A 21,512-nucleotide genomic window follows, 5' to 3' on the forward strand; every position below is an offset into this window, starting at 1 on the left:
ATTGCATACATAAAGAAACATGTGTATAAAGAGAGAAAAGAAACAACACATGTAGAGGTAGGTGAAAGAAAAACATACATCATCATCATATATATGAAAAGTAAAGTACAATGTATGTAAATAAATGGTCACAAGACTAGTGTACAAGAGGCTAATGTAAAAAGATAAAAAGAAAAGTACATATAAACCTCACTACGTCCCTTAATATCTATATAATCTCTCCCTATAAAAAAAAAAAAATGTCCAACACTAACTCTCCCCCTAAGTACAAGACTACTCTCAATCCTAAAACTACTCCCCCTTTTTGTCACGAATTACAAAGGTCAAGTTACTAAGAAGTCGTCATCTCATCATCACCGAAAGAGCTCATCCTCATCATCACCAACATCATCATCCTCATCAGCCGAGGCCTCTGGAGAAGGAGCAAAATCGCCAATGCAAGCATGTCGGCGTGCTATGTGACCGACTTGGGTGTTCATCTGACACATCTCATCTGTGAGATAGTCAAGACGACCACCAAAGTCAGCCTCCATCCATTGAAGCTGCGCCATGATGGCCTCCAGGGTCACACCACCAGTAGTGGAGGTAGAAGGAGCCGAGGAAGAAGGTGGAATAGCAAAAGCTGCAAGATCTATCGTCTCCACTCGTGGCCGCTTTGATTGGAGCTGGGCCTCACTCCACCGAACAGAACCGGCACTGATGGCATCCATGGTAGTGAAGAAAGGAGAGGAAGGAATGGGAATGTGAAACTGCTGAAGGATCCGTGTGATAGCTAAAGGAAAGATGAACTTATCACAAGTGGCAGTATCCTGATACACATCTATAATAGATGAAATGAAGTGAAAGGGAAAGTCGATAGAAAGGTCCTCTAAAAGAGACAAAAGAAAACGAGCACGAGGCTCAGTAATAAAGTTATAGTGAGACAATGGAGTAAAAGTAAATGTCATCACCATGTTAAGGAATCTCGAGCCTTTGTCAAAGCCTAAGCATGGGGTGTTTAGCTTACCACCCCATATGGAAGGAGTTTCACAAAAGTGAAAGAGAAACTCGTCTCTAGACACTGTTTGAAGACAATCACAGCCAGAGTAGTCAAGATGCGCTACCCTAGGAACATGTAGTACCTCGGATATAAGATTCGGGGTAACTACGATACGTGTACTTTTGAATGCAGTAACAAATTGAAGCACAGAGGTATTGATGTCGTATATATTGGAGTAAAACTCCTATATAAACATGACGGGACACCTCAAGGGTCTCTCAAGTAGAGATTCCCAGCCCCGAGTCCGAATGACAGCAGAGAGAGAAGTGTTGGCAAAGTTCAACAGGATAACCTAGCATTCCAAATGAATGCCACGTTTTTGGAAGTTCTCAGAGAAGTCCTTCCTGGCCTTCTCATCACGAAACTAAATGTGGAGGGGGATAGAAGGATCAGAGGAAGAAGACCCAAAACCTTGAAGAGGATTCCGAGCTAGAGTGGATTTGCGCACTTTAGGTGTCATAGCGTAGTCTATCCGAGAGAGAGAGAGAGAGAGAGAGAGAGAGAGAGAGAAACAGAACACAACATAGCTAAGAATAGGAAAGAAAATGAAACGTATGCATGAAAAATGCATGAGCATGTGACGTGCAAAAATTAAAAGCATCATGGGCAGAACCCAATCCAAACCTACCAACACTCAGTCAACAATAATCAACCACACATCTAAAATGCATGAAACATTGCTATAATGCAATGAGAGTGCAATGCATGAGCATATAACATCAAATCAACACGACCCCACCCAAAAATTTCACAAAAATCTCAAAAACCCACCAAAATTTCATAAAAGTCTCAAAAACCCCAAATAAGTAAAAAAACACAGAGGCCAAGAAGTTAACACAAAGCAACCCTTCTTGCTAAATGCTAATCTTTAATTTGGAAGAAACTACGAAAAGTAAAAGCGAGTGAAGGTTTTATTAATGTAGCACAATAATTGATATGTGGAAATAGATGAGGAAGGAATCACGTGGACTTGCCTTTCAGGTCATTGCACTTCAAGACACGGGGAGGACTTGCTTTTCAGGTCATTGCACTTCAAGACAAGGGGAGACATCGATCGATCACTGGAATCACCTCAACTTTTGTGGGAAATTGTCATGGTGGGGTAAAGATGATTGGATTTATAGTCAAAAAGTAAATGAATTATACTGTGTTTTAGGCCTGTCCACGGGTCGGTCCGGGTCGGGTTTGTGCCCAACCCGGAACCGACCCGATCAGATCGGGTGGGCAATCTTTCAACCCGCCGCCGACCATCGGAGAAGTCGGTTCGGACGGGTTGGAACATCAACAAGCGGCGGTCGGGTTCGGTCGGAGTCGAGATCTGGAAAATAAAGAAAATCCGGCTAGAAAAGGATGAAAATCGGCCAAATCCTTTGAGTTTTCGCCGGAAACAGTCAAGATCTCGACTAGATCTGGCGAAATCTCGCTGGATCTAGCCAAGAACTCGACTAGATCTAGCGAAATCTCGCCGGATCTAGTCAAGATCTAGCCAAAAAACATCTCAAAACTCGTCTCAGCTCATCTTAACTCAACTAGTACACAAGTCCATGTTAGTAGATCTGTTATTGAAATAAATATATATGTAAATAAATGACAAACCTGGATTATACTTTCCCAAACTTCTTGTTCAGCCAGGCTATGATTACATTTTTAATATGTAAAGAAATTTGGCAACTTGTTCTTCAATCATTGCTCGTTATGTTGGTTGGAGACCACCTTCTTTATGTAGCATGTCACACAAATCTAAAAAAGCTTTAGGCCCCATTCATCTAATATCACAACACTTTTCACTTCCAATTATCTCTCTCATTATTTCATTGCGAATGCTTTGTCTTTCCAACCTCGGACTACTAATTGAGAAGTTACTTGTCTCTTTTGAGGTCTCCTTCGAAGTATTAACTAATAGGCTACAAGACAAACTACATAAGCAACTGCCATTCGACATCTCCATTCCCAAATTTGCAATACATGTCTCCTTTTATTCTCTTGTCTATCCATCTAATAAAATTATCCCATGACAACAAAGCTATTACAATCCATGAGTAAGGGGGGGAAAAGCATAACCACATAATCAAAGGGAATATAACAGGTTATAGAATAGATACTATCTAATCGTATTGAGAAGTATCTTTGATTTCACTAAAGTAGCCACTGTCCCAAATATGCATAAACACATTTTTGGAAACCAATCACTGCACAAACTCATGTGAATTTGATTATACACAATACAATTTATCAAACACATTGTGAGCAACTCTTTGAAACTTTAAAATTCTAGTATTAAAAAAAAAAAAAATCAAGTCAGAAACCCATTCGCAAATAACATGAAACTACCCAATAAAAATCGCAAACCAATCATCAATCATATCAACTACGAAATCATTAATATATATGAAAAAAAAAGACTTGACCATAAAATCAAACTTACATAGTATACACAATCACAAAGCCTTAGGATTAACCATAGTCATCCATATATCACAAACTAATAGGATTACAAGTGTTTAGATAAAAATAAACAAGAAATACTGATCCATATATAGCTATAATCACCATTGAGATACAAATTTATGCAAGTTCACAATCTAGACTCACTCAAGCACTTTATTAAACACGTTATGAGCAATACTTTGAAACTTAAAATTTAAGTAGAAAACAGCCCTCAAATTCGAAACCCACTCACAAATAACATGTTATTACCCCATTAAATCACAATTAATAAGAAATTACCCAATAAAATCACAGTTATAAGAACATAGTTATTTGATCCAACTCAAAAGAAACCCATGAAATAGAAATAAAAACAGAGTTTACCTCTGAAAGAGAAAGCTAGGCATGAGAGAAAAGAGTGAGAGACAATACGAGAGTGAAGAAGTCATGAGAGAGAGAGAGAGAGCTAGTGCGAGTCTTCAGAGTTGAGAGAAATTTGAGAGATTTTTTTAATGTTACAAAGGTATATAGTTTGTAATTTGTTAATATGGTAAGGGTAAATTAGGTAATTCATTTGGTTAAGAATTTCTGTACTCTACTCTCCCTTCAAATCTCTCCAATTTGGAGGAATTAAAAATGAGGAGTTAGAAGTAGTTAGAACCCCTCCAAATCTCTCCCCCTCCTCCCTTAAAAAACATTCAAACAAGGTAAACTAACTTACTCTCCCTCCCTTTACTCTGCTCCCCCTTAATCCAAACAAAGCATAAATTCCGCTTCTCCAACTATTGAATTATAAAATAAATAAATAAATAAAAGGGATGTTTTTATGTTCGATCATGATTTAGCCCTTGATTTAGAAGATTCAAAAAACTTTCGGTGATAGTAAGGAGGGTCTACAAAAGATTACTAAGGTTTTGTGTCGCAAGGAGCTAGCTAGGGATTCAACAAAAGCAAAGAAAATTGAGATTCAATGTACTTTCATGACAAAATGGTTATTTCACAACCCTAAGCCATGACCTTCCTAATTTGCTTTGTCCTTCTGCCTTATGCATTCTTGTTTTCTCTTTCTCAAATTCTTCACACCATCCCGCTAGCTCTTCTTAGGGTCCCCCTAGTTTACATTTTCGGGTATTTTTGTCATGTTTATGGGCATCTCAACGGTTCTCCTAACCTTTCACCCTTTGCGGGTTTCCCTTCGCGGGTTTCCCTTCACCCTTGCTTGAAGTAGGCTTATTCCTCTTTGGCCTTATAAAGTCTTTGGCAATTTACATAAATTTTTTTTCTTTTTGGTGGTAAAAATGGAATAGTATTAACAAGAACTAAGGAGAGTTAGCGTACAAAGACTGCAATCTCTTATAATACAGACCATAATTATCATAAAATAACAGCATACTTTAAGTCCACAAGCAGGCTATATATATCAAAAAGTATAAAATCTTGACTTGAATTTGAGCCCTTTTTTGCCCAGGCATCTACAAATTTGTTTACTTCATGGAAGCAATGCTTCATTCTCACTTAAGGATTTTGATTGATGAGAGTCCTGCAATTGATTATAAGAGAAGTATGGTGTAAGTTATTATTAAATTCTTCAGTAACCCAGCCAAGCACGTAATTGCCACTTTGTAGAAGCTACATAATAGCAAAAATCCAAATTTGAGTTTAAGTCCTTACCAAAGTTGGTGGATAGTTTGTCAATTTAATAGATATCTCAAAACAACGTTTGGGTGCGAGGACAAAAATCAAAATGCTACCTAACTATTGATCAAAATTTCAAAACTACTCCAAACGTGATGTAAATTGCAATTTAATATTTTAAATATTTAAACAAGATAAAATTTTTATTTAAAAAAAGAAAAAGAAAAACGGTTTTTAAATAATCAGACATATAACAAAATGCACCATTTTAAGAGAAGAGGAGAGACTATCTTCATCTTGGTTGTTTATCCCCTGTTTGGACATAAATGACTTAAACTGAAAAAACAGACTAAACATAAACATAAATAAAAGGCCATCATTTTGTAGTTGTACTATGAGATCTTTGCTGTTGTTTGGCTGATCCACAGATCATTTGTCCGTTACACAACTATTTTTGTTCCCTATTTCAAAAATCCAAACCAATCACATTCCGACACGTCATCAATTAGTGTGCTCAAGTACCTAAAATAATTACAACCCCTTTTTTTTTAAACCAAAAAAAGAAAAAGAAAAAATGAAGAAGTAGTAGAAAACCGCTACAAACCTCAAACGACTCTCAATTTCAATTCTATAAAATCCGCAGCCTCTCACTTTTTCCCTCATTTTTTTTTCTCTAACACGCAATTACACACAAACAACAAGCACAACAAAACAAAACGAACTCTCTCTCTCTCTCACTCGCACAAAAACTAACTGCCTTTTCTGTCTCTCTTCGTTTTCAAATCACTATGTCCACCATTTTCAGATCTCGCCGAGCCACCGAGCCCCGATCGGGAGGCAAGATGGTGCGGCCGAGGCGAGCCGCGGGTGCTAGGACTCCGTATGAGCGGCCAAGACTGGCCAATCCGGACCCTGAAAACCCTAATTGGCTCTCCAGGCTCATCTACTCTCCTACTCGTACAATCGCTACTGGTGCTGGAAAGCTATTGACCAATGTTTTCTTCCCCGAGTCTTCTTCGTCCGAGTCCGAGTCCTCTTCTGCCTCGTCTTCCGCTGACGATTCTAGCTCCGGTATGTGTGTTTTTCTCTATACTGTAATGAGTACGGTACGAACAATTAGGTTTTTTTTTTTTTTTGTTTGAATTATTTGGACGGAGTATATGTTAGTTCTAGGGTTTCGGTTATTATCTTATTATTGTGATTGCTATGTGGGATATAAAGCAAAAAAAAAAAAAAAAAAAAACTGACTATCTAAGTGTTATGTTAGATGCGTAATGGTTAGTTACTTGTATTTTTGGATTATATTTACTGTGGTGAAATGTAGAAGCTGAAAAACTGAAATGGTTTTAGTTGGGTTGAAGACACTAAAGTTAGTAATGGGCTAAATATGGTGGTTGAATAAGGATGGTATGATATGACCAGAAATATTGCACGTGCGGGGTGTGTGCTTGCTTGGGTTGATATTTGAAATCAAGGGTTTTAGTTGGGTTTTTTTATATGAAGAATAGCTATAGAGATAATGAACTTAATTGCATTCTTTTCACACCTTGAGTTGGTCTCGTTAGGTTTTAGTCACTGGAGAATTGATGGGGTGTCTAAAGTGTCCATGGTGTAGAAAAAGCTTACTAGTATGAAATTGTGTTTGAAACAAAGTTGCAAAGGTGTTTGCTATTTGGATGATGAGTGTTAGAAATTGGAGTGACTAGATTGCTTCTTGGAAAATTTTGCGATGGAGAGGGTTGGCAGTCCCCCACACCCCCCCCCCCCTTTTTTTTTTTTTGAGAAAAAATTCTGGCATGATAGGCTACTTATTGCCAATTCACTTGGTGGAGGGTTTAGGAGGTGAGATGTAGAGTGCTGGTGTCCTGGAAATTGGTGAATTTTTAGTAAGAGTGTGTTTTGTAATTAAAAAGATGTGGATAAATACCATGTTGCTCTTATTAATTTTATTTGCATGCCTGTGTGTATACACATATGAGCCTCCATGTTTGATGTGTGCTAAAGTTGTGGGAGAAATGGGATTGCTTTTTGAGTTTGATTTTGTCGATGCGGGGAAGAACTGTTAGTATAAGACCTTTCTCTCTTCCTTTTTTTTATGGGTAAAACTATTTAGAATGGCCCACGCAGGTCATGAACCTTTGACCTTTGGGTTATCAGCGTACTCTCACTAAGAGTATGCTAGAACTAACATCCACTAAGAGTACATTAGTTTTTCTGCTAGAGAAAAAATCAATTATTTTCTGTCACTAAGAGTATGCTCATAGCATCACCTACAAACTCAATTTTTATGTTAACTCCCCAACAGCAACCTCTTTATAGTTATAGCCGTGACCTAAAATAGAACCTCACCATTAATTTTACCACCAATCTAAAACCGTCCATACCTAATGGTGTCATCACCCCACCATCCCAACCACAAAGCAAAATACCCATTGCAACCTAAATATCCAGGACCTGATCTGTTGCTGCCAAGAAAAATTGGCACCCACGCCGGTCCAGGAAAAGACTTGCTTATCCAAACACATGTCTTCATACAAACCTCCATTGCCACCTCCTCAAAGTTGTCATCACAAATTTGACCACCAGATGAAACTCCCAATACCCTCAGTTGTTACCATCAAGCCCAATCAACCCTAGGATCCCATAACACAACCAGACAAAAAAAAAAGGCTGCGACATTGCCTGTTATCCATTAAACACTGCATTGTGATCATCACCCACCATCAAGCTGCCATCAATTGGTAGCCTCGATAGCACATCACGAATACATTGGCAGTTATGATTTTCTCAGCCCTTTGTTGCTGCTTTCATCCCCTTGTCTCCATGGGCTGCTTCATCACTCAAGTCACACCAGAATTGCGTTATAAGACTCGCTCACTTGCTTTGTTATGTTATCCTCTAGTTTGGTACTGATGAAGTTTTGTATGAAGACAAACATAACCAAGTTACTCGGTTAACCCGATTAGACAACCTGACCCCTTAAATAGAAAATGAACAAGCCCTTAACTCAATTCATAGAATAAAAAATAATAAATAGAAACCAAGCCCATTGACGTAGGACAAGGGGGAGCAACAAAATCTGATTTAGAAAACCAGGGGCAGATCTGGTATAGCTTGGGCTTTGAAGAATTAGGGTTAGGTTTTGGTGGGGAATAGGCTAGAAAATAAGAGGGATAATAGGGATTCCAAAGGGGACAAGGATCAGTAGAGTTTGGGGATGAAACAAAGGAAAACAATCAAGGTTTGGGTGGCTGTTCCTGTGCTGTGATATTGAACAGTAACCGTGAATAGTAAAATTAAAGAAAAATAGATAAGTTCTAGGAATACACCTAGACTTCCTAAGCATCGCACTTAGGGTTCCTTGGCATCACACCTCTGAGAAGGTTCCATCACACAAACCATAAAGAAAGCTTCATAGCTCTTAAATTCTGAAAACATTCATCATTAATCAACTCAATAGAAATTACTACAACTCTTTAAATAGAAAACTAATATCTAATCCTAGTTGAACTAGGATTTCTTAAAACCCTAATAAGACTTGGACTCAGACTCGGACTCAAGCTTTTACTACTAAGCCCAACTAAATAACCAAACTTAAAATAAAGGCCAAAAGAAGATCTAATGGACTGTTAGCACAGCCCATTCTAGAATATTATGAAATTACAAAACTGCCCTTGATACATAAAATCAAATGAAATATAATAAATCGGTCTTCCCATTGCCCATTCCAATTTGACTTGATCCAATCCACAAAAATCCCCCAAACCCTTCAATCTGTTCTAGCTCTTCTGAAGTCTAATTTCCACCTAAACCCAACCTAGGCAACCAACGTCAAACTCTAAATAGGATCGAAGCCTAACTTAGCCCATTACCAATCCACTTCTTTCCTCTTTACTTATGATCAACACAAAATTTACTTATTAATGCTGATTGATCAATTAGAGAGATTTGATTTTATTTGATTTTTATTTCCATATCTTAAGAAATCCCATTACAAGTCTATTTTCTTTCCATGTTAGATGTAATTTGGAGAGAGCTTATTAACAGGCTCTTGGACTTGTTATTCTAGATGGTTGATCACGAATTAATGAAATTTGGATTGGAAGTTTTCTTTCAGTGCTTGGTGTTGATTACAAGTAAGCCTAGGTGTTGATTCTTGGATTCCTATATATATCACTTGCTTGGTGCTGAAGCCATGTAACCCTAGGTGCTTATTTCTAGCTTCTGTTTTTCTGTTTTCACCACTTAGTGTTAATTCCAAGCAAACCTTAGGTGCTAATTCCTAGGTTGTAATTTTTTTTCTTTTTTGCTTCTTTTTTATTTCTCAAACATGTGTTCTCCTTGAGACTTCATGGTCCTCCATTATTTATAGTATAGTTATACTATGCTTTTTGAGTCATATTGCTACTGAGTTAGGGGCCTTTTATTTTTCTCAGACCAATTGCATACAAAAAACAAATTAATATTTCACTTTTGTTCATTGATAATTGAGAAAAAAAATTATATATTTTATTTCCACTTCTTGTCATCCTTTACAAATCAATAAACTTTTGCATTTGGCTTTTGAATGAGATGATATATGTTTTCATTTGGGGCTTCCTTGATTTCTACTGGCATAATAATCGTATGCCTCTGATCTATGAGGCCCTTTCACCTATTTGGTTACATGTCTATGATGTTGTCAACAAGATTCAGGCGTATTCTTTCAATTTTCATGTGTCCAGTTGTTGACACTTTCACCATATCTGTTTTATTAATTAGGCATAGATTAGTAGCAGTGTCATTAAGGCAGGAAAAAATTGGCCTTTTTTCTTTCAGATCCTTTTTACAGGATTTCTCTTTTAATCCTTTTTTTTTGCATTTTTTTTTGGCAGAGCATAATATTGAGAATGATGATAGTGATATCTCTACTCGGAGGACTAATAAATTGATACAGGTAGTTGTATTATTCTTTTGTGTTATGGCAATGATTTTGTTTTGATAATTGGGTGATTTTACCATAGGTATAGGACAGGCCTGCATACTCAAATTTCGATCTGCATACATAACCCAAATGTATATTTATGTTGACAAGTCAGTAAAAATTCGAAGAGAGTGAAAATTGGGTTTTCATCTATTGTATTTTTTTCAAAATAAATGGTGAGCTGTTTTGTAAATTGAAAATTGGGTTGATTTTTTTTTTTGGTCCTTTGCAAATGGAGCTGTAATTTCAGAAAAGCTTGAACCAGATACCAGATTATATGAAGCCGCACTGTGGTTGATTGATATTCCCATGAAAGTTAGCATTTTTTTATTGTCTTATTCTCAGGGCACTACATTTTCTCCAAGAAATAGTTCTCTCTTTTGAACTCCCCCTGTCTGTTGTCCTTAACAAACTAATTTTACATGCTAAAACAAGTGAAAATTGTTGTATTAAGGGGCATTATGGTAGATTTTGACAGCAAGCACCCATTTTTTGATGGAAACATTGAGAGAGACTGAAATTATAAATTTTGTCGTCACCTTTTGGAAGAAGCTGATGCTTCTGTTTCACTTGTTTAGTAGATTGCTCTTTACTTGTTTTTCTATTGACTTCTGATAGTAGGTTGGACCCCGCTGATACTAATATCTAGCAGAAAGTTTACCTTGAAAATGGCTATATTTATGACATTCTTTCTGACCATGCAAGCACTTTACTTTCTTTGTTATGTTCTGGTTTACAATAAGACAACTATCTGTTTCTATTAGATGTGATATTGATTTGTATTCTTACAGAAGAAGGATGGGTCATCAGAGATGATCAAGCACTTCAGGAAGGAGCCCCAGACTGCAGTTGGTAAGAGTGAGACTAAGTGTGTAATTGAACAGTTACTCATGCAGGAGACCTTCTCAAGGTAATTGAGAATTTAGTAGCTTTTTCTCTCTTTATTTTTATTTTTTTTAAGGTTTTGCTTTCTTCTCATTTTTTCCTACCTCGATTGCTTTAAGTTTTTCATAGACTCCCTTATATATATATATATATATATTGCTATTATTGGTTTCCTTTTCTAAAGCATGAACTTGGGTAGACCTTTTGGAAGTTCAAAGTGTCATTGTTTCTTGGACCCACAATTTATGGCAACAAATAAGAATAGCTTGACTGACCTGTTTATCCTCCCTTAACAGTAAATCTTCTTTCTGACCCTTCCAAATGCATATAATATCCTCTTTCATTTGTAAATTTTTCATCAGCTAGAACTTCAGTGTACTGATGCAACTATATGAGACTAAAATCTCTGGCATCAGGTTTTGATCAAGTGCAGCAAAGATGATGTTATACATACATATTTGGGGTTGGCCTTATGTTATTTCTGAACTCTTAATATCTTACATCTAAAGATTTAAGAATATGGGAGGGAATGTTATTGGAAGTAGTATTTGTAAAATATGGTCCCTTTAATAAGTAATTGAGAGGGTAGAAGAATAGCAAGAATTAAATTGGTGTAATGAATGCATGTGGTTGTGCCGTTGCATGTGTGTTTGTGGACTCAGAATTTTTGCCACTGCTCATGTTTTTCCTGAATTGTATAATTAAAATGTAATGGCAGCATCAGTATCTTGAGGCAATACTAGTTTGTTGACAACCATAAACATCCATTTTCCTGAACTGGTTCAAGAGGAAAAATGATACATAACATTTCTGTAGATTGTTCATTCTTGATCTTTCTTACTTATTTGACTGAAGATTGGGGTTCTCACCTTTGACCAGGGAAGAATGTGATCGATTGATAATGATTGTTAAATCAAGAGTCGTGGATTGTCCTACTACTGAACATGCAGAGGATGGGGGACCAGGTGAGATACACAACAGAACAGTTGGCAGTAGTATTGGCTTCAAGCATACTTTTTTTAATTAAAAAAAATCAACCTACTAAATAATGATTGGTTTGTTATGTTGTTAATTATATTACAGATATAGACACACCTCATCTCTGCAGTACGGCTGTTATGGAGGCAAAAAAATGGTTAAAGGAGAAAAAGTTGACAAATTCAAAGTTAGAGTTGGATCATGGAACCTGCACGTCAAATTCTCTTATGCCATTACTTGTTAGTAACTCTTTCATATGGTCTCTTGCACTAATTGTGCATGTGTGTGCGCACACCACACACATCTTCGTACGGTGTTGGATCTTGGTGCCTTGATTAGGAATATGGGATTGTAAATTTTTATTTTTTGCCTGATATGAAGTGACTAGTTGCCATCTTGAGGATTTCTATTGTCATCATTTACTATTGCAGATTCAAGAGTTACTGCCTTTCAACAAATCTATATTTTTTATACTCCAACTAGCACTAGGCTCTCTCTACTCTACTATGGTTGTGGTTTTCTAGGGAATCCTTGGATTGATTTTTTCATAATTTTCTAGGATTTCCACCCATTTCATTCATTTAAACCCTCCATTTGTGTACTCTTAGACGTTTGGTTTATATTAATTATTCCATTTTCTTTAAAGAGTTTTATTATTATATTTTAAATTTGTAACACTCCCAACTTAATTTTATTTAAGTTCTGTGTAGTCTATGGTGGTCACCAATTCTTTACCTTATTTTTACTTTCCTCATGCTTTTTGTAGGCATGTTAATTAAACTGTATAGTAACTTCATCCTCTTGTCAATTTCAGTACATTTCAAGTTGTTGAGTAGGCCTACTTATCCAAGTAACTTCATTCCTCATACTTATGTTTAGCACCCAAATTCTTGTTTATGCCCCATTCCATTAGGTACCAGATTGGCTTTTTGCTTCTTGGGATCCCTGAAGAAGAAACCCTTGCTTATTTTCCAGTGCTGAGAAACTGATTGACATACTTTTCAAGAGAAAGCGTAACATATGTGGCTTGATAAATGTTTGAGGTGGAAGTTTGTTGTCCATCTCAAGCGGTGATTCATTTTTATACCCTTATCCAGGATTGGGTTTCACAATTGTTTATTGCTTATTATTCATATCATTTTTGTGTTGTTAAATAGTTAGAAATATATACAACAACAACAACAACACCAAAGCCTTAGTCCAAAAATATTGGGGTTGGCTATGGATCCTCAATAGATTAGGGTCATTAAATATGTAGTTAGAAATACATATGTCATTAAATATTGTCGTTTGTTTTCTTGTGGAGGAAGCTCTTATTAAATGCAAGTAGTGAAGCTATAATTGGAGGGGATAAACATATGTCAACTCTTTAAATCAAACAAAATTATAGGGGGCATAACTGCTGTTGCCTCCCAAGATAAAAGTAAAAAGTTAGCTTATTTGAAGAGAGCTAGTTTTTTTTTTTTTTGAGGGTTTGTATGTGTGTGTAAGTTGAGACAAAAAGCAAAAAGCTCTATGCTTTTTTCCAAACGTACATTTAACCTATTAGTGATATTGATCTTTTAATAGAAAAGGCAATAGACTGCTTTTCTTGCAATAGAAAAAGCTTGTTTTTGTAAGTATGATGAATTGTTGGTTTCATCTCAATTCTGAAAACCGAGTGTTACTGATGCAGGTGACTGAAGATCAAGTGGGTTCACCAGCGGATATGGCCAAATCATACATGCGGGCACGTCCTCCATGGGCATCTCCTACTGCAAAGCATGTTGAATTGAAACCCCCATCACCAATAGGGATGCAGCTTTTTGCGGAAGAAACACCATATTCAATTGGTGGGAATTCTGCATCTTCATCTAAGGTACTATTTGCAAAATTTTGTTCCATTTATGAATATATTGTTTTGTTGCTACTTTTATTTATTTTGTTATGATGGGTAGTATTTTTGACTGGTACCTAAATTGATAGTAAACAGAAGGGTGTGTTCACACTCTATTTTCAAACTGTGTCTTGTTTCATGATGAAAGTACGTGTATATTTCAGAGAAATACATGCTTAGTGTATAATGAATTCTACCAGGATAATGGTTTTAATTTTAACCAGGAAGTCATTAAATTGAAGGTCTGGAAAGTGAGAAATGTGGTTGAAATGAAAGCCTAAAACAATTCTTAAAACTGATAATATAGTACTTTCATCTTGATCCATTTTCTTCTTAATATGTTTATGGTACGAAGGAAAGCTAGTTAGTTTATTTTGTTTCTTTTGTATATCTGGTAATCATCCTTTCACTTTAGAGTCAGTGGTAAGTCAAACATTCTTCTTATATAGTTTGTGGGAGCAATACTTGTCTATATATATATATATATATAATAGTATGGAAAAATTAAACAAATTTTTTTGATCAATAGGAAAATTGTTTTAATCATTTTTTCCAACTTCTTGTGCTTGTGGTTGTAAAAGAATGGAAAAAAATAGATGCATTTTCTTCCCTGCATTATGCTGACTCAATTTATTATGGTTATGTGCTGAAAACTGAGAGCAGCTGAAAAGGGAATCTCTGGCCACTGGCTCTTGGAATATCCAGGAGGAAATACGAAGAGTGCGATCAAAGGCAACAGAGGAGATGCTAAGGACTCTGCCATCCTCTAAAATTGATTGGTCTGCATTGACTTTAGGACATAAAAGTAGCCCAAATTCTTTAGCAGCTGAAAAATTAGAAGATGGTAAGGGAGATAAAATGCACAACTCTACACAACCAATAGATGTGTCTTTGAACTTGGCCAGAGGACAGGACAATTGACATCTCATGGCTTCTCAAGCATAGTTTTAATTACTAGTTTGGAGGGAATTTGTTGGTTTATTCCAGTAATCTAATGTAATCAATGGCAGAATAGATTTCCTAATTGTCAAACCTGTCTTAACTTATAGAATATAAAGAAAGTAAAATGTAGAAATCTAAGACTTGGAACTTCATTTTCTGCCCTTCAGTTTCATTGACACAAGATGGGCCGCAAAAGGAAGCTTTGTTACACAACCCAGCAATTATCATTTCTGAACAAAATCAGGTGAGTAGTGGAATAGGAGTTTATAGTTTTATTTATTTTATTTTATTTTATAAGTATTTATTTATTTATTTAATTTTAGTTTATGTTCATTTATAGTATATATGTAAGTATTTATATATATGTATGTATGTTCATTTCTAGTCTAATATAAGAAATCTAAATGGTTTGTTCATATTCTTTTCCTCCATTTTTGCTGCAATTAGCTGATAAAAATGCAAGAATTCTTTTCCTGTGGCTCATGTTTAATACAGGTCAATAGAATGACTAACATAAATAACCATTTTGTTGTGAAGGATTTGGAAGCTACTCGGATCACTGAGGGAAAAGAAGTTGATCTTGGTAATCTCTCTTCACTATCATTAAAGTCTAGTTTCCCAGCAACATAATGGATCTTTGCCTAGTACTTCTGTTAATTAATGTGTTTCTTGCTGTCAACTGTGATATATTTTTCCATTCATTTTATCTTTCGGAATAGTTTTTATTTTGCATTACTAGAATTTGATAATTAGCAGTTAAGGATATCACACTTAAAAATGAATGTGAATTTTCCATGGGCAAAAATTACCTTTTTCGTTCAGGGGAATCTGAAAAAGGCTATCTGCTGGCATTCAAGTAACTAATAGGAAGTGGCCAACAATGTAAATAAAGTACACAAACACACTAACACTCTCCAATTTGTCTGTTTAAAATGAATTTACAAGGTTATATTCCCCTTTTTTGTACTTTTGCCTTGATAGACATGTAAAAAGAGTTTTGCTTTCCTTTTTATTCTGAAAAGAAGTGTTTCTTACTAATGAAAAATCATGTAATATAGGTTTGCTGGATGGAATGGAAGGGATATTAAGCTATGGAGAAAGAATTCAGTCATTAGAAGTTGTTAAGACTGTGTCACCCAGGTTAGTTGGTGTTTCCTTTTGTGTTTATATTCTTGGGCAGCTTCAATCTTTTAATTTTAATTTTCGTTTTGTTTTGTTTATTGTGGTTTTTTTTCAAGCTTTGTTAGTGTATTGTATATACCAGGATGTTACAAATTTTTACTCCATAGTTTATGGCTGTTGCTTTTTAGTTGGGGTTCTTGATTTTCTAGATTCTCTTACACTAGCCAAAAAATGATTTTGTTGTATTCGTTTTTTCTGTTCCTTTGTGTTCATCATCGTGAACTCAAAGTTTATATTTTTCATTTATTAATAAAATTACACTATTTACCTGTCAAAAAAATTAGGTAGAGTTACATTTTTTTTAGTAAGAATATTGTAACAGTTTCTATTGTTTCTGAGCTTACAAGCGCCTAGGATGAATGGTTGACATAAGATAAATTGGAGAATTTGTCTGTGTGCTTGTGGTTGTACTTGTGGGTTAAGGTTTAGAAGAATTTGTGGATATAAGGTTTAGAATCTTCTAAAAGAATGAAGTAAGAAGAAACATAAATTGCATTTCTTCACAATTTAAGAACAATGAGCATGAATAGTACACGTAAACAGTGCTTGTGAACAGTATATGTAAACAATGCATGTGGTGCGGCAAGAAAGAAAGGAAGAAAATAGAATAGAAAGGGAGGGGGACAAATAAGGCTGAAGAAAACACCAAATGTTTTATTGATCAACTTCCCCTTGTTCAAGTACAACAAGACACTAATATAGACCCTAAATCTTAACCTCTCCTGGTAAATTTAGGACTTTGACTTTGATTAGTAAACCAAATTCTAATTGAATTGAACCAAAGCCCACGCATAAAGCCCATACATTAAATAAGACTTATTAACCAAAGAAAACCCTAGTCCCACAACTATGTCCCATACCCAACAATTGGAGAATTACTTAAATACCTTTTACTCTAAAATAACCAAATAAAATATAAAAACCTAACTAGGTACCATGGACACTTGCAGAAACAGTCTTCCAAGAGTATATTGTTTCTCTAATCACACTATGGTCCCGTCATCAATGTTATAGCTTACGTAGTTTGGAAGGATTTGGATTTAGTCAAAAACACACACACACACACCATCTCTCTCCAGTCCACCGGCCCTCTCTTTTTTCCTGTCTTGGCAAGGTAATTGTCATTCCTGGTTTTGAAACTTTGTCATTTTGTGTGTATCACAGTGATACTGGTGCTGGCAATGTTGATGAGCTTAAGGACACTATTGTGACGAACGAGCTACATAACTCTATTGTTGGAGGAACCTTACCAGGTTAGAGTTCTGGGCACATCAGTTGCCTTTTAGAATTGAAAATTGTCTTTACATTATTTGTTGCCTTTTTATCAGGATGGGTAGAATGAAAGAAACCATTAATTGTTGTTACAATGTATATTGACATTGTGCAGTGCTTGTGTTTGATCTTGTGTTGAGCACTTTTAGAATAGCTGTCCTTTTTGTGAGATTTACGTAACTATCATGTGCTGTCTATCCATTTATCAAAAAAAAAAGAAAAAAAAAAAAAGAAAAAACTGTCATTTGCTGTCTACTGAACTATTAAAAATCTTTTCACTCATTAGTGGAATTCTGATTTTGAAAATAAATTGAAAAATGTTTTATTCATGCAAAAAATACTTAAAGAGATAAACAAAATATAATGAATATGCTTGGATTTTCTTAATTAAAATATCACTTAATACACACATGAATGGCTTTTTATATTTCATATTGGTCTCAAGCACTATATATATGTATATGTATGTTCAAGTGTTTGCATAGATGCATATATAAATCTCCCCCCACCCCCCCCCCCCCCCCCCAAAAAAAAAAAGGAAGTCAAATCCTATCTCCGCCAAAACAAATGTTGAATAATTTCTATTTAAGTTCTGATGTCTTAATCAAGTTCTGCTGATCTCAATAAATGTATTTCATTACCTGTATGAATATACTTATCAAAAAGAATTATCTGAATAACGGTTTCTGCATTATCAGCTTGTTTTCCCTCTATGGTATTTAATATGGTCCTCATGTCTCATACTTGAAAGATGCAGTTACTGATAATTTAAAGTCATACGGGTGATGAATACTACTCTCTTCTCACCCCACACCCCCCCCCCCCCCCAAAAAATCCCTTCTTTTTTTTCTTTTCATTCGTGATCATATTTTTTGGTTGGTGGCTTGCTTTAAGTTGTTTAGCATATAAAATTTATTATGTTTGGATACTTGTTAAATTTTCATTTGCCAACGATTTCTTAATAGATATTTTAATGGTTGAATTTTCTGTAACTTGGAGAGTTTCCCTGATTTTTCCACCCAATGTGAGTTGGCTGTTTGATTGATTTTTTCCTTTCTTAGCTATTCACTGACTGTTATTTGGGGCCTCTTTGCTTCATAGAATGACTTTACACTTTACAGTTTAACCTTGGGTTGAATCTGTAGTGTAGCTAGTATGTTTATATTTCTTGACCAATTTGTAGATTGCAAGGTTTGAATCTGTTCTCTCTCATCTCTAATGATTAGTGCTGCATTTTTTTTTTTTTTTGAAGTAGTGCTGCATGGTTTTTTTAAGTAGTCAGTTGACAGCTATTGTCATTCCATACATGTACACTGATCTGAGGCTATAGACAGTAGATATTACATAGTGTTTGTAAACTTAAGATAATGATTATTGAATCTGACTTGACAATGTACTGCGGAGTGGGGAATTGTGCCATTGGAATTATCAGCTTGCTTTTGTGCCTTTCAGAATTGGAAAATGGAATCTATGGCTGATTTTTTGACTTGTATTCTATTTCTTTTTTTTTTTTGATAGGTAAAGAAAAAATTTTATTTATAAAAAATAGCCAACCTAAGAACATTGGGAATGTACTGTGGGGGCAAAACACAAGGACCAAAATTACAATGATCAAGTAAAACAAGAAGGGAAAAACAAGAAAAATGTGACAGAGCAACACTCCATACAAGGAGATTATGTAAGAAAAATGACTTAATCTCTAGCAAGAACCATTCGCATCCCTCAAAGCATCTAGCATTTCTTTCGCTCCAAATACACCACATCAAGCATTGTAGCACAAGTCTCCAAAAATCTATATTGCTATGTCACCTAAATTTACCTTGCCGAGACTCAAACAACTCAATTACCTTATGTGGCATAACCCAATGAAGTCTAAACAAACAAAACACCAAAGACCTCAGCTCAAATGCTATGGGACAATGAAGCAGAAGATGATCCACTGACTCTCCACGCCTCTTACACGTATTCTAATTTCCCCTCTAGTGGAGGTGAAGATAAAATCTATTATAAATTAACATTGTATAAATTTTTTAGGTTGATTTGTTTTAGATGCTTTTGGAGGTTGCTTTTTATTTCCCCCTTGCTTGGACGGTACGTTGGGAAAGATTTTTTACGGTAGACAACTTGGAGGAATTTATTGATTACTAACAGAGATAGGTGTTGCATGTGCATGAGTAGTGGGTAGTTAGTTGATCGTCTTTACTTCATTGTTTGGTTGTAATAAGAGTGCAAAATTTTGGAACACTCTTCCATTTTGTGTAATGTGAACAATTTGGAGATGAGGAATAGTAGGACTTGGTGTAGAACAGTTTTGATATGTTATAAAATCTTTAGTAGATCATTGTATGATTAGATGACTGCATTAGGTGGTGTCCATTGCACATCCTTAAAAAAAAAAAATGTCATCTTATAAATTTTAGATTGTAATTTTATAGGATGGCTTTAATACACTCCCTGAGTATTTCGGTTTTCTCCGTTAAGTTCATTTTACTCTCTTGTTATCACATTTTGAAGGGGGTGGCAATTTTCGGTCTGGTTCTGTTTGCTTGGTCCTGTTTTGTTTCTCCCCTCTTGATGGATTGGTTAGACCAACATGTTTTCCTGAATGAATTCCATATAGATGCGGATTTCCTGGTGTTTTTTTGTTTTTCTCCCCTGAGACGGGGTCTTGTTTCACGTAAAATCAGTCAATTTGTGTTCTACTTTTAGCATCTTTATAATCTCATCTTACTTCTGAATGCAAATTTAGATTCAGCATTACATGAAGAAAACTTCTTAACATCAAAAGAAGTGGCTGGAAAAGCAAGTGCATTTGCTGGTGATGTTTTTCCATCTTCAGGATCTAGGTAAAAGGGTAGTTGGTCCCTTACTTTTAAGGCTTCATTATTTAAAACAATTTTTATTAAATCGAGTCCCTTGCCTTTCAGCTTGATTGCAGGACTGGATACAGAACAAGTTCCCATGCCAGTTAATGAGGAAGACAACTGCATTAGTTCAAGCCATGATAAGGTAGCTACAGGTGCCCCTCTGGAAGAAACTTGTGAGTTTTTGAGTGAAGCTTCTATGGAGGTCCCAACAAATATAAATGAAAATGATGCCATTGCCAATGACTCCCAAAACAGTTCTAGTATGCGGTATGAAGAGTTATCACAGGACCTGTCTCAGCCAGTTTCAAAAAATGATATGGTGGATAAGACCAGCGCCGTTGTTGAGAAGCAACAAGGAAACAAAATGAGCAGATATAATAGGAGGGGCAGATCCAGGGGATCCAGGGGTAGGGGCAAATGATGCCAGATTCTCGTGTTGTACTATAACTGTATAATTTTCTGTAAACTAGTCTAGGACTAGGAAATTAAGGATTATGACACGGCAAGCAAGTCATTTGTAAGTTATTAAATTGATACTTATTGAGTTTAAATCAACTAGGTAGGGATTTTTATTTTCTTTTTCTTGATTTCTTTCGGGTGTTTTACCCAATGAGATGTAGGTCCCCATTTAGCCAAGATTCCAAGAAGTTGGAAATGCTCGGGGTGTAACTTGTAAGAACATTAATGGGAATACTTGCACGAAATGGATTATGCATGTAGTCACATATTACCCTAGTGTAGTAGCCTTGCACCATGGAAAGGAAACCTTAGTGCAATGAATTTGCATGTAGTTATATCTTAACTTGAGATTTTGTTAAAGCCCTGTCCTACGATTAACCATGCCATGGTTTATCTTTCCTATCATTATATTAGCAGCGTATACGTTTTTTATTTTTACTTTTTGCTAATTACATTGCACTTCGTGTCTTCAACAAGACAACCAATACTAAACATTCAATGAATGCAACAGTAAGATATGAGATGTAAGATTTCGAAGATTATTTTCAGGTTTGGGCAAGAACATTATTATAAGAGGCAATATTCTACATACACGGTCATTCATGTAGACTTGTTTACTTTGGTATCAGATAATGAGGTAATAGGATTAAATTACATCATATTATATCATATATTATACAATAAAATTTGGCTACACTCTCATTGATTAATAAACATAGTTTAGTATTCATCCAAAACAAATATTATATATATATATATATAATATCAAGTGACTTATTAATTGTTAGTAGTACCTAAGTAATAAAATTCTCTTTATCAAAAAAATAATAAAATAAAATTAGACTCCAACTAAGATTCTATTAGCAAAGTTTCAAGTAATTTAAAAAAAATATATATAATAATTATTATCATGTTGGTAGGTGTATATATATCGTAAAATTCATGTGTAAAAAGGATAGTCAATTTATTCATGGTAAAAATGTGATT

General features: G+C 35.4%; 1 protein-coding gene across 1 annotated transcript; it reads left to right on the plus strand.

Moving 5' to 3' along the window:
* The first annotated feature begins 5,713 nt into the window (after positions 1-5,713).
* Positions 5,714-20,791, plus strand: LOC112000108 (protein KAKU4). The gene is made up of 13 exons (XM_024032218.2): positions 5,714-6,172; positions 9,976-10,037; positions 10,856-10,974; positions 11,829-11,914; positions 12,033-12,166; positions 13,603-13,785; positions 14,467-14,647; positions 14,913-14,989; positions 15,283-15,328; positions 15,804-15,885; positions 17,092-17,180; positions 19,949-20,045; positions 20,127-20,791. Exons 1-13 carry the CDS (start codon positions 5,890-5,892, stop codon positions 20,485-20,487), a joined length of 1,800 nt encoding a protein of 599 aa, XP_023887986.1. The 5' UTR covers positions 5,714-5,889; the 3' UTR covers positions 20,488-20,791.
* The last annotated feature ends 721 nt before the right edge of the window (positions 20,792-21,512 follow it).

This window comes from Quercus suber, unplaced genomic scaffold, assembly GCF_002906115.3.
Source record: "Quercus suber isolate HL8 unplaced genomic scaffold, Cork oak 2.0 scaffold_40, whole genome shotgun sequence".
Taxonomy (NCBI): domain Eukaryota; kingdom Viridiplantae; phylum Streptophyta; class Magnoliopsida; order Fagales; family Fagaceae; genus Quercus; species Quercus suber.

Coding starts and splice junctions, on each gene's coding strand:
- LOC112000108 (XM_024032218.2), top strand. CDS start 5,890: ATGTCCACCATTTTCAGATCTCGCCGAGCCACCGAGCCCCGATCGGGA. Junction 10,975..11,828: donor ATGCAGGAGACCTTCTCAAG/GTAATTGAGAAT, acceptor ACCTTTGACCAG/GGAAGAATGTGATCGATTGA. Junction 15,329..15,803: donor GGGAAAAGAAGTTGATCTTG/GTAATCTCTCTT, acceptor CATGTAATATAG/GTTTGCTGGATGGAATGGAA.